This window comes from Myzus persicae, unplaced genomic scaffold, assembly GCF_001856785.1.
Source record: "Myzus persicae strain clone G006 unplaced genomic scaffold, MPER_G0061.0, whole genome shotgun sequence".
NCBI classification, from domain to species: domain Eukaryota; kingdom Metazoa; phylum Arthropoda; class Insecta; order Hemiptera; family Aphididae; genus Myzus; species Myzus persicae.
In genome coordinates this window covers 433,455-449,375 of record NW_019103945.1, presented here as the reverse complement: position 1 = coordinate 449,375, position 15,921 = coordinate 433,455, and the positions used below count along the sequence as shown (strand labels likewise).

Below are 15,921 nucleotides of genomic sequence, written 5' to 3'. Positions count from 1 at the left end.
CAGAACGAGTACGGTTCACAATATACTTTATGTGTTTGTACGGTTGTTGTTATTGTTAATTAACGAGTCGGGCAAGGAGTGAATTATATTGCATTAGCTTATATCTATCTGTTCTGCAAGGGGTGGCCCAAGGGAGTAGTAGTTCAGCGGTCGACGGAAATTCAGAAAAATAAACCTACCCCTAACCTCAGACACGGGTTGAGCCTTAAGCATCGTTTAGCATAATATGTCGTCTCTCAAGTACTATGATTCGGACGTTATCTTTGGTCGTACTCGTATATAATTTGTTTTTTCTCGAGATCACCAGTACTCATAAATGGTACCTACGTCGACTAAAAGGTTCATGTGGTTATATCATAAGCTGGTTTTTAATTATTATTATTATTTCGAACACGACGACATGAGCCATGAAGACACGAGAGACACTTGACAGATTTTTCGAGTATAAGATTGTTCGATCGTATTCGGCTTGGAACTCGAAACATCGAAGGAGATAAAAATCTTGTTCTCCGTTCGTATCTTTCAAATTTAAAGTCATAACGTCCATTTGGTGCATTGTGGTTATGATATATTATCTTCAATAAATTTATCAATAAATTACAGTTTAGTTAAACGAATCATTAAAGAAAAGAAAACCTTACTTTCATTAGCTATGTTTTTACAAAAATTATTAAATAATTCTGTAGATTGTGGGACTTATGGGACAACTAGATTTATTATATTATATTAATTATATCAAATTATATTATATTTACATTTATTTAGATTATAATTTTATTTATTAGATTTATTAGACTTATGGGACAATTGGATTTTCGAATTAACACTGAACTCAGGCACTAGAAATAAAGATAGTTTTTTTAATTAGTAATGTCTCTAAGACTTATTTATGATGATTGCCTGCAAATACATCGATGCCAATGGAAATGTATTACGGAAGTTAATTTTAATATTATCCGTACTATAGCAACTGGTTTTTTTTGTTTTGTAATTTTTTTACATAACATAGAGATATGACGATGTAGAGATTGAGTTTTCTCTGTACATAAAGAAATAATAATTATTATTATTATTATGGTACGCGTATGGCGTAGGTATAAGAAAACTATTATTATTAGGTTTTTTTCGGTTTAAAAGAAAATTAGGTACTTACGTATCGAATTACGAACACTACACGATACTAATTATCATTAGGTAATATTGGTAGCTACCTATATACATAATATTGCATTTTTGTTTTACATGTCATGGTCGATATGCAGCTGCAACTGCATTATAGGCGTACCATACTTGTTAAAAGTGCATATCCGTGCGCGACCTAGAGCAGCGATTAATTACAGTGTACGTATAGCAAGTATCGTGGTCGTATACGAATTAAATAATGAGTGAGTGAGTTTACTTATACACAATATTAAAATAATATACCTATTAAACAGAGTGGGTCATCGTGATTACACGACGTTTTTCAGCGTCAACTATAGTAATATAGGTATTAAAAACAATAAAACATCATGTTGGTCAGGGTAAACATGTTTTTAAATTATTTTGTTCTTCGCAGAGCCCATTAAACATTATTTAAGGTGATTTTACAACTCGGGATCTGTATCGAAAATAAATTCTAAACACATATAATATTATATTATATCGGGGCACGTGATTGATTACAATGCGCTGCAAACTTGTAACAACGTTAAAGATTAAATAATTTATAATTTATGGTTAATATGCATTATACGATTTGAATAATTTACTATGCACACTGTCTACACTAATTTATATTAAGTAATTAAAATACCATAGCATCTACGATCGCCGATTCGCGTTGATGGCCAAACAAGTGAATATTTTAAAATTAAAAATCTATGACGTTAAAAATTAAAATATTATATAAGTATATATACATATTTAATAATCATGCATGTACAGGACGATTCTCCAAACACGACCACACCAATTTTATCTTTTAATAATATATTTTTTTTCAAAAATTCCGAATATTTAAATGAAAAAAAAAAATGAAAGAACATATTTTAACTAGGCACTTACTTGAATTTTTATCATATTTTAAAGGTAGTGTCACAAACTTATTTTTTTCATTTAGAAATCCCGTTTGTCCTATGTAGAGTGTGAAGCGAATACTTTTTTTGTTGAAAACGTTGATGCATCGAAGTGAAAATTTGAACGAGGGGTTTTTGAGTTACGGATCTTTAAGTTTAGGTACTAAGTTATATTTAGTATAGTGGTTATTATACTTGGACTAGTGGTGTGCCAAAAAAAAAAAAGAAATTGGTGTTGCTAAAATAATTTTAAGTAATTATACCCACAGATAAAATGTCCTATTTACCTGCTAGGTACCCACCCACCCACATTTAAGGTGTTGTTATATATGAGCTTCACTTGGAACCAATGATATACACGCTGTTTACTCGGGCAATTCTTAAATTATAAAAAACGTTATTTAATATAATTTTTATACAATCACAGCGCCCGACGCATCATACAAATCATGGATCAAAAATATTTCTTTTCCAAACTCATAAGTCATGGCAATGTATAAATAATAAAACTCCTAAGTTACAGTGATTATAACTATATATAGGTATAACCAAGGCTGGGAAAGTTAATTATTTTTTTTAACTCGTTAAGTTAAGTTAAAAGTCACCTAATACATTTTTTATAACTTCGTTCACGGATAAAACAAATTAACTAAACTAAAAATTTTAAAATTTAAATTTGGAAATTGTTTTAAACTCAGGGTTCGGTGTGTAGCAGTGGCGTAATTTTGGTCATTTTTGAGCGGGGTGGGAGGAGATTGATACATTTAAATGAATTGTAAAAACATGTCCAATGTTCTTATTGGAAATATGTTCATAATTTAATAAGTCGATTATTAAATAAACAGTAAATATAATATGTGGGCAAAATAATAGCATACCCATTTTGTCTTTCTCTCATACCACCTAGTATATTGGGTAGTCGTAATTCGTAAATTCATAATAATACATAAATACCCAGTAACTTGAGTTGTATACCTATATTCTATTTTTATGACTAAATGCTATACATAATATAGACTATCAACGACTGTCGACTAAAATTCATCAATAGAAAATATTCATCATTAATAACGAAATAATAATTCTACGTTTTCAGTATATTATTTTCGGACATTTCTATGAACTGCGATACCTATCTAATATTTCATAAAGCGATAAAACTATGACTAAGTGGTTATTGGTTTGTAAACAATTAAAATTTAACTTGATTTAATAAATCTGTATACAATTAACTTAATTAAGTCGACGAGTTAAACATGTTAAAAATGTAACTAATTAAGTTGAAAATTGAGTTTCGAAAAAAAGTAACGAGTTATTTAACTTGGTTAATATTCATATAATATTTTTTTTACTCGTTAATGCCCAGTCTTGGGTACAACTATAATCTGAACTATATTGTAAATTTATACCTATGCCATAACTTTTGTTATTTGAAATAATATTATAAACTAATTTATTGATAGTGAAAACAACGAAACTGTTTTTTTAATTTTTTCCACAAGATTGTCGGATGGATTTAAATTTGTTTTGTTAATAATAAAATTATTGTTACAATATATTATTGTATACATTGTTATTTGTTCTCCTACAAATTACAATGGTTTAAAATTGTAGTCACTCAAAATTTGATTTATCATTACCTATATTATGTATAGTATTAATTAATATTCGGATTTTAGTAAATTAATTTATCTTTAACAGCGAGCTGGTTAAGATTCGAAAGCAACTTAAATACAGTACAAATAGCCTATACACTGCGCCGGAAAACGAATATAAATAATAACATTATTATCATTATTACAAAAAAAAAAAAAACCATCAATGTTGTTTAATAACCAACCATATAGGTTGGTCTTGATTTTGTATACAAGTCTCGGTAAGTTAATTATTATAGGAATCCATAATCTCGATACTCGTGAATAGATTATTATAATTTTTTATTATTGTTCAGGCAGAGTAAAAATCGATTTTATTTTCATTCGTCCGGCAGTGTCATACCTATTACACAGTTTTTCGTTTCAATCGAGAGGAATGACAAACGATCAAATTCATTGCAGGAATGCCCGCTCTAATTTCGGCGCCTTTGTAAAATCACGTTTCTACGTTTGGACGTTTGATCTTGTATGCCAATTCTCTGGATACTTGACGAAATCCGTTAAATTTAAATTATTGACATAAACCTAATACGATATTAATTATTTATCAAAGTTCAAACACTGACAGTGATGTGCGGTTCAAAACAGTCGGAGTGAAAATACTTATTCGATGATCTGAGATAATATTGTAATTACGCCATTTGACGAATTTCATAACTGCATACAGACATCGGCAGCAAATTTTGAAATCAGAAGTTTCGGCGTATACTGTTCGAGATCAGGTAGTTAACGTTGTCATGGAATGCAAAATAGGAATGCAAGGTATATATGCAAAGGTATGCATGTACACAAACGTTAGAAATTACAGGAATTAACGATATACTGGTCAGTTTTATGCAATTCCATCGTTATTAATTTCAATCGTGATCATTTTTCGACTTAAAAAAAAATATATTTTCAAGTCACGACTTTTTTTACTTATAAATTATAATGGATATTTTTTGGTTTTTTTTTTGGGAATTCAATTATTTTTGCATCGGATAATCCAAAAATATAAATAACCAATTAATTTAGTATAAAATGTGTTCAAAATGTCTAATTGTGAAAAACGTATCGACGGAGAAATATACGCAGTGAAACAGAATTTTCATGTAGTAAATAATAATTAATACAAAATATATGAAATATAACTAGGTATCCAATTATAAATATTAGACGATAAATAAAAATGTCGATGAATTTGCTGTTATTTCAACAAACGATAAAAGCATTTTAATAAGATTCGTCGGGACGGAAATAAACTTTTCACTAGACACGCACACTATATATCTGCTATTGCTGCTCTGCAGGCATCCCACAGATGACGAAAATATAATAATTGTATACCAACCTCGGACTGGTTGAAAACGACACTGGACGCTTCATAACTTTAGGGGAAAACATTATTTGGGGGAAAATAAAAAAAGACACTTAAATGGATGTCTATCTCTCGTACATTACATGTCTAGGAGGTCGCTGTAATGGATGGCATTAAATTCGAATTCAATGATATCATATTATTGTACACGAAAAACGATGCTGAGCGGAGACGGTATTTCGGTAAACTATATTTTGTATTGTTATTGCTTATTATTAAGATGGTAGCCGGTAAGTTGAATTAATATTATTCTTAAATTATCAGTGATGCTGGAAAAATATTAAATATACTTTTGTAAAATTGGGCTGTTTTGGAACCGAATTCCAACAAAACGATAAACGTTATTCTTCGTGTTAATATGCAATTTTGTCCTAATTTGAACTCAAAATGTCTGTAAAAAATAACTGCATTCATAAATTTCTTAGATTTTTTAGTCACGGCAAAAACTGGTTAAGTGGAACCGTGTTTTCAATTGCCAATCCTGAGCCATAAAAATTGAAAATATTATCAATTTTTAACTAGAAAATCAAAATCAATAAATAAATAAATATAAAAACACGCACAATTGTAAAATCAATTTTATATTCATCGCTCCGCTCAGAATTAAAAAAAAGATTTTATAGAATATTACATACGGTAGTAGAGTCCACACTACGCACACGCTCTACACGAGAAATGCTCGTATCTTTGAATTTCGGTGTCGAAGTTTTGTCAGCCGGGACACGACTATTCGGTGACTAAACGAATTCGGCGGTAAAATTGATTTCATAATACTCCGCGGGTACTACAGTAATTTGATAGAGTTTCGGGATTCGGCTGCCACGTCGGGTTAATCGGACTTGCTGTGTATGGTTAGAATTTTAGTACTTACACATTTTATATAGGAACGCCACGTGACCTAGTGCGCCACTTTATACACGAATTACGCACTTTATTATATTATTTTATGCCAAGTTAATTAATATGTTCGGTCAAAAAATAAACGTGTAAAGTTTGCAGTAGACGCTATTGAGTATTCATGAGTTGTAATTCTAAGATTTTATAAAATATTATTTTTTTTTTATGGTGGTCTAAAATTTTAATTTCACAGCAAAATACTATTTTGAAAATAAACATTTTTACAGACGACCGTCGAACATAGAATGAACTGTTTTTTGATTTATTAGCTGTTAAACTTTAGTAGTGGACTATAGTCTACAGGTGTCCATAACTTCTAAAGGGTTCTTCGTATTCAAAGAGGGAGAGGACTTTTCGGGTTAAGCCCCCCCAAACACATCTTTCATTTCTTTAAAGCTTTTACAATTATTATAGTCTGGCTTCAGCCCCTACTAATCCCAAACAATATTTGTGCCTATGACCATATTGCATAATTTAGTCCTCGTAATTCGCGAAAAAAATTAATTTAATCTGAAGTAGGTATACATTTCCATTTTTAGCTTTCTTTTTTTTTCTTAAACTCGGTAAAAGCTAATAATTATTTGTTAGTTGACTAATTATCTACTAATTATCTAAAGTAATGACATTATTTTCAAAATCCAAGAGATTGGACTTTTTAGAAAAAGAATATCAGTGAATTTTAATTTTTTTTTTAAATGTTGGTACTTATGTGTGCTATATGTAATATAAGCACTGCATATAAATCATTGATTAGTTATCCTTATCATATTATATATTCTCAATTCCCGGTCTGGTTTGAATTATAAATTAGTAAAATGTATGTAGTTGAATACAGATACCTATTTTAATTGGAAGCTTGATAAGTACTGTTGGACACTTCTTATAAATTATTATTTATTAGACTACATAATTTGCGTAGTTGAACGATATACTCGAAAATAAAATTTTAGTATGCGATTAAAAACTACAAATAAACACAGGGATATGTACCTATCACAGACAAAGGTGATATAGATATTTGTCCAGGGGGAAGGATAAAGTTTGTTAGTACATTTTACTACACATTATATAACTACACATCAAATATAATACTGCTTAATCGCTAACTTAGTTTAACATGATTTTTTATTATAGTTACCGTTTTTTTTTTTGTGTTATTTGACTATACTTTCAAATTGTTATAATATATTATCATTTATCATAATAATATACTTAATTAAGAAAAATTTCCGAAAAGCCAGGTGTAAATACCCCAGCTTGCTCCTCTTTCGAACGCCTATGATTATATAATTACCTACCTACTGATATTAGGCACCTACTATGTTTGAAGAAGTTTTTTATTGCTTCTTGTATATTTTATGAAAAATAATAAACTCGCATTTTTTATTTAAGACCGAAATTGTAATCGAATAGTAACATGTGTGACACTTATATATTTTTGGTGTTTAGTTATAGTTGTGACTTGTGACGCTATTTTAAAAACTAAATATTAGTTTTACAATTTCTTATATTTTCATTACCGGCATCATCCCTCGGGTGTATTAGCATAATGTTTCTTACACGCGGATCTTGGAAATATTTTCCCCTCCTCTTTCAAACACCGTCACTAATTATTTCTCGAATTCCTTCTATTATGTCGATTTGGTAATTATTATTATTTTGTCGTCACCTTCCATGGTAAAGAACAACGTTAGAAACATGCAGTGTTGGTGGTAGTAATAAGAAAGTATTCGCGCAGAATATTATCCACCTACCTATTTGATAAAATTAAGTTACATAATTTTATCGTACGAGCAAAAGTTCAGCGTGTTCTCTCGTGTGTAGAGTTCATGAATTCGATGCGAGCAACGATTCCGGAACTTTGAGTTTTAACAATGTACTTGTAGTCGATATAAAATATTAATAGCATCGTCGAAAAAAAATCAATCTTTGAATACCCTCGTATATAATTTCTCTCTGAAATGATTTTCTATCTCGTTAAAAATAATAAAAATACAAAATACAAAATAATTAATATTGGTAAAATCCCGTCGTTGGGTTTTCGTTGTTGTAATTAAATCAAGCGCTTTACTAAAAATAAAAAAAAAATAAAAAATATATTCTATGGAGCCACAAAAAATAACAGTCATTATGCTTCAAAGTTCAAATCTCTAAACATGCTTATTAATGCGCAGTACTAAATTTGTTCTATGAATTCGTTTGTGATCTTAGACATAAGCTTACAAGTCAATATTGTTTTATAGACGTGTGGGTGCGTCACATTTGACCCACAAATGTTGAATTCGTAAAAAAGATTGTAACCCAACCTGAAGTAGCCTAGTTCATTTTTTGGTCAGCAGGCACAACTGTGCTAACAAGGTAAAATGTTATAACATCTTAAGACAGAAAATATTTTTAACTGTACAGTTTTTTTCATAATAATAAGAAACTGATTATGACATATTTTGTGGTAGATTGAATTTTTAATGTATAATTCACAAGACATAATATAATACATTATGGACGTCGGACCATTATAAGTTTATACGAATATGGGGCCTAATCATTATCTTTGAAAAAAAAACTACTATTAAACTGATGTCTCACCACAGTTTGATCAATTGAAGGTTTTGCAATTTATGAATGAACTATGAAAAGTAAATATTTTTTATTGCAAAAATAAATATACCTAATTGTAATTACCTTCTATTTTAACAGAATAAGGGCAGTATATAATATACATTAGATGCTGTAATCTGTATGATGTGTAGTCGGAGTATTTTTTTAAATTCAAGCATCAAGAACTTTATCGTCTTGGTCAATACCTTTTTTTAAAAATGCAACTCTACTCATAATTACATCCCATGGCAGAAATTGGAAACGAAACTTTTTTTATTTACGTCGGAAATCGTCGTTTATCTGCACTTTGATATATACACCTACGAGTAAGATATATAGGTAATTATACCTAGGTAGGTAACCCTTCCGGGTATTTGTGTACAATCGTGCGGAAGACAAACTATATATCGTATAATAATTAACCTCGGTTACCAAAATATACGCTTCTAGAGTTAATAGAGCTTGGACGCCACCGCCCTCTTTTCAAGGGCTCTGATATGTAGGCAATTTTAATGACATTTTAAGAACATTAAAATAATAGGTATGTTTAAACAATAATTTAAATCGACCTAAATGTGGTCCCACGTCATCAGTACCAATTTCGTTTGTGACTATTATGGTTATATCATAACGGAAAAACCACGGTTTCGAGAGTGACTGAACCGACGAGGGTAGTATTTACAGTAAGTTATAGGCAGAAAGTAAAAAGTTGAAAACATTGACAGTGCCATGTCGTTTTGATATTAATTAACACGAGTGACGTATTAAAAAAAATAAGAGTGTAATGTCTTCGCTGATTATAATAGGGTTAAAATTTGGTTCTTTAACTACCATATAGTATTATAACCCGAGTCGTGGTTCATACGTTCTCGCGAAACGGTTTGGGTTTAGCTACGTGCTTTGCTAATACCTAGCCACTCACATGCATAATACCTTTGCACCGCCACTGAGCAATGAAAATATCGAAAAATGCACACGCTAAAGGGTGTGTCTCAATGGTTTTTTACCGACAATATTCATATACAAATTCAAATTATAGGTCGTCACACTCTATCTAGATACACCAATGTCACACGACCCCGGATTTTTAGGGTGGATGGTACAGAGTGGGCGTGGTACTAACCCTAGGCCCATCCATAAGTGCCACGACATTTTTTGTTTATTGCACTCGTTCAAAAGAAATTTCGAATAATCGTTAAACGATAAAATCGTAATTAATTGATGTTTGCCGACTACAATATTATGAAAACTTATGTGAATTATTAGTGAAAAATGCGGGTTGTGAAAGATAATAATGTGTTTTATTTTTATCATGGCGAGTGGTAATGTTTTTTAAAATAAATATCTACCCGATGATTACATACCTACTCGACTACTTATTTTGATAGTCACGTCTTGCGTTACGAAAAAAATTCACCCCGTACAACAGCGGATATATGTAGGGGCAGTAAATAATTATAATTATTTATTATTTATCATTATTATTATTTTAAAATATAATTTTAATATATGGACTGTGCACACCGGAATACAAGACCACCGGAATTACAATACGATTCTGAGCCGAGGTGTCTGAGTATCCGAATTTATTATTTAAAATTTTAGCGGAAACAGAATTTTGAAGAAATTTTCATATTTTGTGTTGTTTTAGTTACGTACAATGCGTTATACTTGCTATTTAATTCGTTTCTTCGGCCATTGCTCCTCAAAGACTAAATTTATATATTGAAACTTCTAACGTCAAATATATTGTTGTTTTATGTTCTACGAGTTTCGTATTATCCGAAAGTATTTAAACTGACACTATAAATGAACTTCATAGGTGGTAATTGAAAGTCGTTACCACTTACTGTTTGAAAATGGCCGAAAATATTTTGATGCCTTGTATGGTCTTTAGGATTATTTATCTCGCATAACAGTTAAGTTCTATAGATAATTAAGACATAATTAAGCAACAACCAAAAACGGGCGTAGTTACTGATTGACGCATGGGAACACTTGTTAAGTCACTTTTAACATCGACTTAAATATATTTGAATTATACACAATATCCTTTATTTCAGACCCATCGAAAAAAGGCGTGTGACGTCCTTTTGTCGTATTCGTGTTCGAAAACTATATTAATGAAATATATTATTAAACTGCCACAAATCATTAAACTATTTAAAAAATGAATAATAATGTTATTTGGATTTGGTTTTTTAGAAACTTATTGCTACTCATCATTTTTAAAAATGTTATAAGAAGATTGTATAGAAGGTAATTAAAAATATTAAAAATATAATTTTTAAATTTTTAAAATTAAAGTTTATTATTAGAGTCCTGATCTAGTCCCGAGTCCTGGTATCTAATTTCTATCGGTGCATTTTTATTTTATTTATTTTATTTTTAATGAATAACTAAAGTGTCTACTTCTATATTATGACAAAAAAACATATAAATAAAGAAATAATATTCTTAAAATATTCAAAAACCACCAAAAATATTCAAAAATAAATAAAGCAAAATTTTGCGTTTGTACTTTAAAACGTATTCGTGTGATATAAGTTTGAAATGTTTCACATTACAAACTTATGTCCAATATGGATATGCAAATGAATGTAGTCCTGGTCGTGCCCTCGTCAGAAGAACATTCTTAAAACTCAGATTAAAACTTGTGGTTTTCTTATGGCTTATTCTCAAATCTACGGGATGATACATTGAACGTAAGACAATCATTATTTCAGAAAGCAAAATATGTCATTTTTGAAAATATTTCTTTTGCATAATTTAAGGTCGTTAACAAACAACACATTTGGGATAAAATTATATTTTGTACTACTTTTTATCTTTTGAATGACAGCATACACGTTTTATAATTTCATCTTTCGAAGCGGAACATTATTTTGGAGTATTTTGGTCTATAAAAATCAAATTTCGGACGCACGTAGTTTATTAGTTATGGGTAAGTAGGCAGGTATTTAAAGTTTTTACGATGGGAGTATGTGAACTAACATTTTGCGGGGCAACGGAAGTACTACTCAACTATTACCCTCATCTAAAGTTTGTACTCTGCACTTGAACTACTCGTCCGAAATTCAATTTTCATACATTGGCATCAAACTACTCCGACAAATATTGAGAATTTTAAATGCATATTGTCACTAAAAAAATGTAAAAAAAAATACGGTAAACAAATTTTAAGTTTTTTTTCAAAAAAGTGTCTTGCGCTAAACGGATCGTCCCCGTGTACCTCTACGTATGTACACAATAACGTATGTCATCGTGAAAATGAGTTTTTATTTTTAAATTACGGCCATCTCGTACACGTGGGTGCGCTATTCTATGCGACGTTATTATGATATAATAATATTATGCAATTGTGTGTTCATCTACGTGGTTTCAAAATATACATTCACGCAAGCCGGATCATTTCAAACGCAACACGGATTATAATAATTGGCAGTCGCTGGGTAACAACGCACACTCGCACACACGCACACACACGCTATTTGTATTTCTACCTTCGGCGCCATAGCCACTATTATCTTGGCCATGACCGTCGTCACCGTCAAAATCATCAATCTCGGCTTCCTCTACAATCGTAGCACACTTCTGTCTGTTCGGCTGCACGCCTGCCGCAGCAGGCAGCAACGGCGATGTGTCCGACACTTCCGACACGTTCATCGCTAACCTCTGCATTTTATGCACCATGGAAATGGCGTTCATTAATTGCTGGAAACATCATCATCATCATCATCATCATCATCATCATCATCTTAACGGTTTTATTGATGCATTTTTCTACTCCGTCGGGCGGGTATCGGATATACGCCGATCTACGTACGCAGGAGTCGGGTAGAGGTAGGTACGCGGGTATGTGTCTAATATATTATCATCATTACAGGTACTACGGTATTGTTGTACATTGTTTGATGTATAAGAACAATAATTACGATGCATTATCGTGACAACACGAAGCTAAATCGTCTAAACATAATATAATAACAGTAGATACGACGAGGTGTGTAGGTAAAGGGGTATAGGTACGTATGATCTAGGACGCAAACGACGCGAGTCTCTACTGTCTACCGCGTGTGTTCGGTCAGGTAGTATAAGGTTTGGGATAGGGTTGTGCAATGGCGTCGAATAAATTGTTTGCTATTACGTTATAGGTACGGGTGATGATATTATTGTAATAATACGGACTACGGGTGGACCGACGAGACGTACCTTCCATCTGGATTTGGCGAAGTTCTTTTTGAGCTGTGCCGAAACGGTTCCGTGAATGTTCTTGCTGCTGGCCGCGTTGCCAGATATCCTGAAACGAGTACATCATTAATTTTGGTCAAAGTAAGTAAGTAGTACAAAAAAAAAAAAAAAATATCACAACAGCCGGATTTAGGGCAGGGCAGGAGGACATGCTATACATAATATAGTGTCACGTGTGTAGTTTTACGGAAGAAACCGGAAGAAAAACGCACGCCAAATTATTATTGTCCGAAGGAGAAAAAGCCAACACTAACAAAATGAAAAGAGTAAATTTTTAGAACGCACAGGAAGTATTGGTATGACATTACCGATTAATAGATGAAATGGTTTCCGCTCCGATACGCTTCCGGGACATGTCACAGGATTTAATGATAATTGGGAACAATCCGACGAGTATAGAAATAAAAATCAGTATAGGTCCAAATTAAAATAGAGAAAAACTGAAAAATATCAAAATATCAATGATAATGACTGTTGTTTAACGGCTTCCGTACACCTTTATTCGACACTCGTAAAATACGATGGTTGTTTGTATAATAATAACCGGTAAATATTTTATGTTATAAGTGCTTAGATTTTTCACATTAGGATTTATTTTAAGATTGATATACAATTTTACTTGATAATTTAAAGTTTTTAATTTGTTCGTACTTCGTAGTAGTTTTTTTTTTAATCTCATCCTCTTATATGTTATTTCTTATCTTGGCAGGATTGTTCCGGATAAATAAATGAAAAACAAAATACTCATCACAGCCGACAAATGTCCGATCACTGTCTCAAAGCACTCATACTGTAAGCTTTTCGTTTAAAAACGACAAGTACAATATCGTGTGTACTTCATAGTATAATAACAAACATTTTTTTTTTGGTGGAATCTAGAAACTCCAATACTATATACGAAGTAATTCACTTAATGTTTAAGATGCTCGTTATTATCTCATAAACTATTAAAGTTGTTGAAAATATATTATTTTAAAATTTAAAGCTTTAAAACCTTTTTTTAAAGGAATATTTTATATTTTTCTAATTGTTAACGGATACATTTAAAAAAAATGTTTTTTTGCTGTTTTGAATGACGAAGTACATTTTAAATTTTGTATTCCTAAGCAGAATGATTAGCAGTTCGCAAAAATGTAGCTGTTTTTGCAGATTTTTGATCTATGCGAATCAAATTTCAGACAAGTCGTTTATATAAGATACAAGTATTTAAATTTTAAATGTATGAAATGTCTAACAACCACTCCGCCTATCTAAATTTTAAATACTTATGTAAGTTATAACTAATCGTCAAAAATCTGATTTGTATTCATCGAATTGCACCAAAAAAATACTCTGTATTGGAATAAGTAATTCAAAATGCGTATTATTGTTACTAATATAAAGTAAAAAACAAAAAAAAATGATAACGATAAAAGCTATAAAAAGTATATTTTCTTTAGAAAAATATTGTAAAATTATGTAAAAAAAATATATTCAAAAACGTTAGATATAGTTTTTGAAATAAATAGTATTTTACGTGGAATGAGTTATCCCCGGCAAATTAAATCTTAAAAACTCAGCCTGCCGATTGGTCAGCAGTGGTTTATGGACGAAGAACTGAAATCGAACAATTATTATATGATAAGTGTTTTAATATAATCAGGCTCTGGACACTTTAATATGATAACAATAATATTGGAGGCGATTTTTTGATAATGTTGTTATAGGTACATGTATAATAATGGTCATACTAATTTCTCCAGAAAAAATGGCGAATTCGTTTATCATATTTTAATATACTTCTTGTATATTTCTTATCGGTGTCTATTATGATTAATTTATTCTGTGATACAATGTTCGTGTCGTATCGTTGCAGTATCGTTAAGTTGCGTCGATATACATAACAATATATTGGGTCCTACTGGAACACATGTGATGCACACATTTTATATTATTAGCTATTATTATTCTGTAACGATACGTGAATTATACGCCAAGGTGATTAATTATACGAAATTTCTACTTCTATAAGGGTGGAGTCGATTATGCAAGTGTCGTATGAAAGAGATGTTACAGAAATAACTGACAAATGTAATCAAAAAACTGCATAATGACTAATGTTACTACATATGACGTCTACATTTTTTTATTTTTTTTTATTACACTTGTAATTTATTAAGCCAATAAAAACATTTAAAAATGTTGATTAGAACAAGAGTTACCTATAACGCGGGTACAACGTTCGTTCGTTAATTGTGTTTGTCAATTATTTCTGTAATTCTGTAACATATTCTGAACATTTATACTATAGCAATAATATTCGAATTTTCCTCTACGCAGACATTATAGTTATGTACAATATTATTATATTATACGGACGTCATAGGTATTTCTGTAATTCTGTAACATATTCTGAACATTTATACTATAGCAATAATATTCGAATTTTCCTCTACGCAGACATTATAGTTATGTACAATATTATTATATTATACGGACGTCATAGGTATTTCTGTAATTCTGTAACATATTCTGAACATTTATACTATAGCAATAATATTCGAATTTTCCTCTACGCAGACATTATAGTTATGTACAATATTATTATATTATACGGACGTCATAGGTATTTCTGTAATTCTGTAACATATTCTGAACATTTATACTATAGCAATAATATTCGAATTTTCCTCTACGCAGACATTATAGTTATGTACAATATTATTATATTATACGGACGTCATAGGTATTTCTGTAATTCTGTAACATATTCTGAACATTTATACTATAGCAATAATATTCGAATTTTCCTCTACGCAGACATTATAGTTATGTACAATATTATTATATTATACGGACGTCATAGGTATTTCTGTAATTCTGTAACATATTCTGAACATTTATACTATAGCAATAATATTCGAATTTTCCTCTACGCAGACATTATAGTTATGTACAATATTATTATATTATACGGACGTCATAGGTATTTCTGTAATTCTGTAACATATTCTGAACATTTATACTATAGCAATAATATTCGAATTTTCCTCTACGCAGACATTATAGTTATGTACAATATTATTATATTATACGGACGTCATAGGTATTTCTGTAATTCTGTAAC

At 30.6% G+C, this 15,921-nt stretch overlaps 1 protein-coding gene across 4 annotated transcripts in view; it reads right to left on the bottom strand.

Annotated features, from left to right (window-relative positions):
- The window catches only part of LOC111036720 (calcium/calmodulin-dependent protein kinase type 1), a 431,459-nt gene that overhangs the window by 3,051 nt on the left and 412,487 nt on the right, over nt 1-15,921 (bottom strand). For 3 of the 4 annotated variants that reach the window (XM_022318852.1, XM_022318853.1, XM_022318855.1), the window contains 2 exons: nt 12,777-12,864; nt 12,068-12,278 (listed from right to left, as the gene is read on the bottom strand). In XM_022318852.1, coding sequence (XP_022174544.1) covers nt 12,068-12,278; nt 12,777-12,864 — 299 coding nt within the window. The remainder of the gene's footprint in view (nt 1-12,067; nt 12,279-12,776; nt 12,865-15,921) is intronic. The other variant, XM_022318854.1, reaches the window with a different exon arrangement.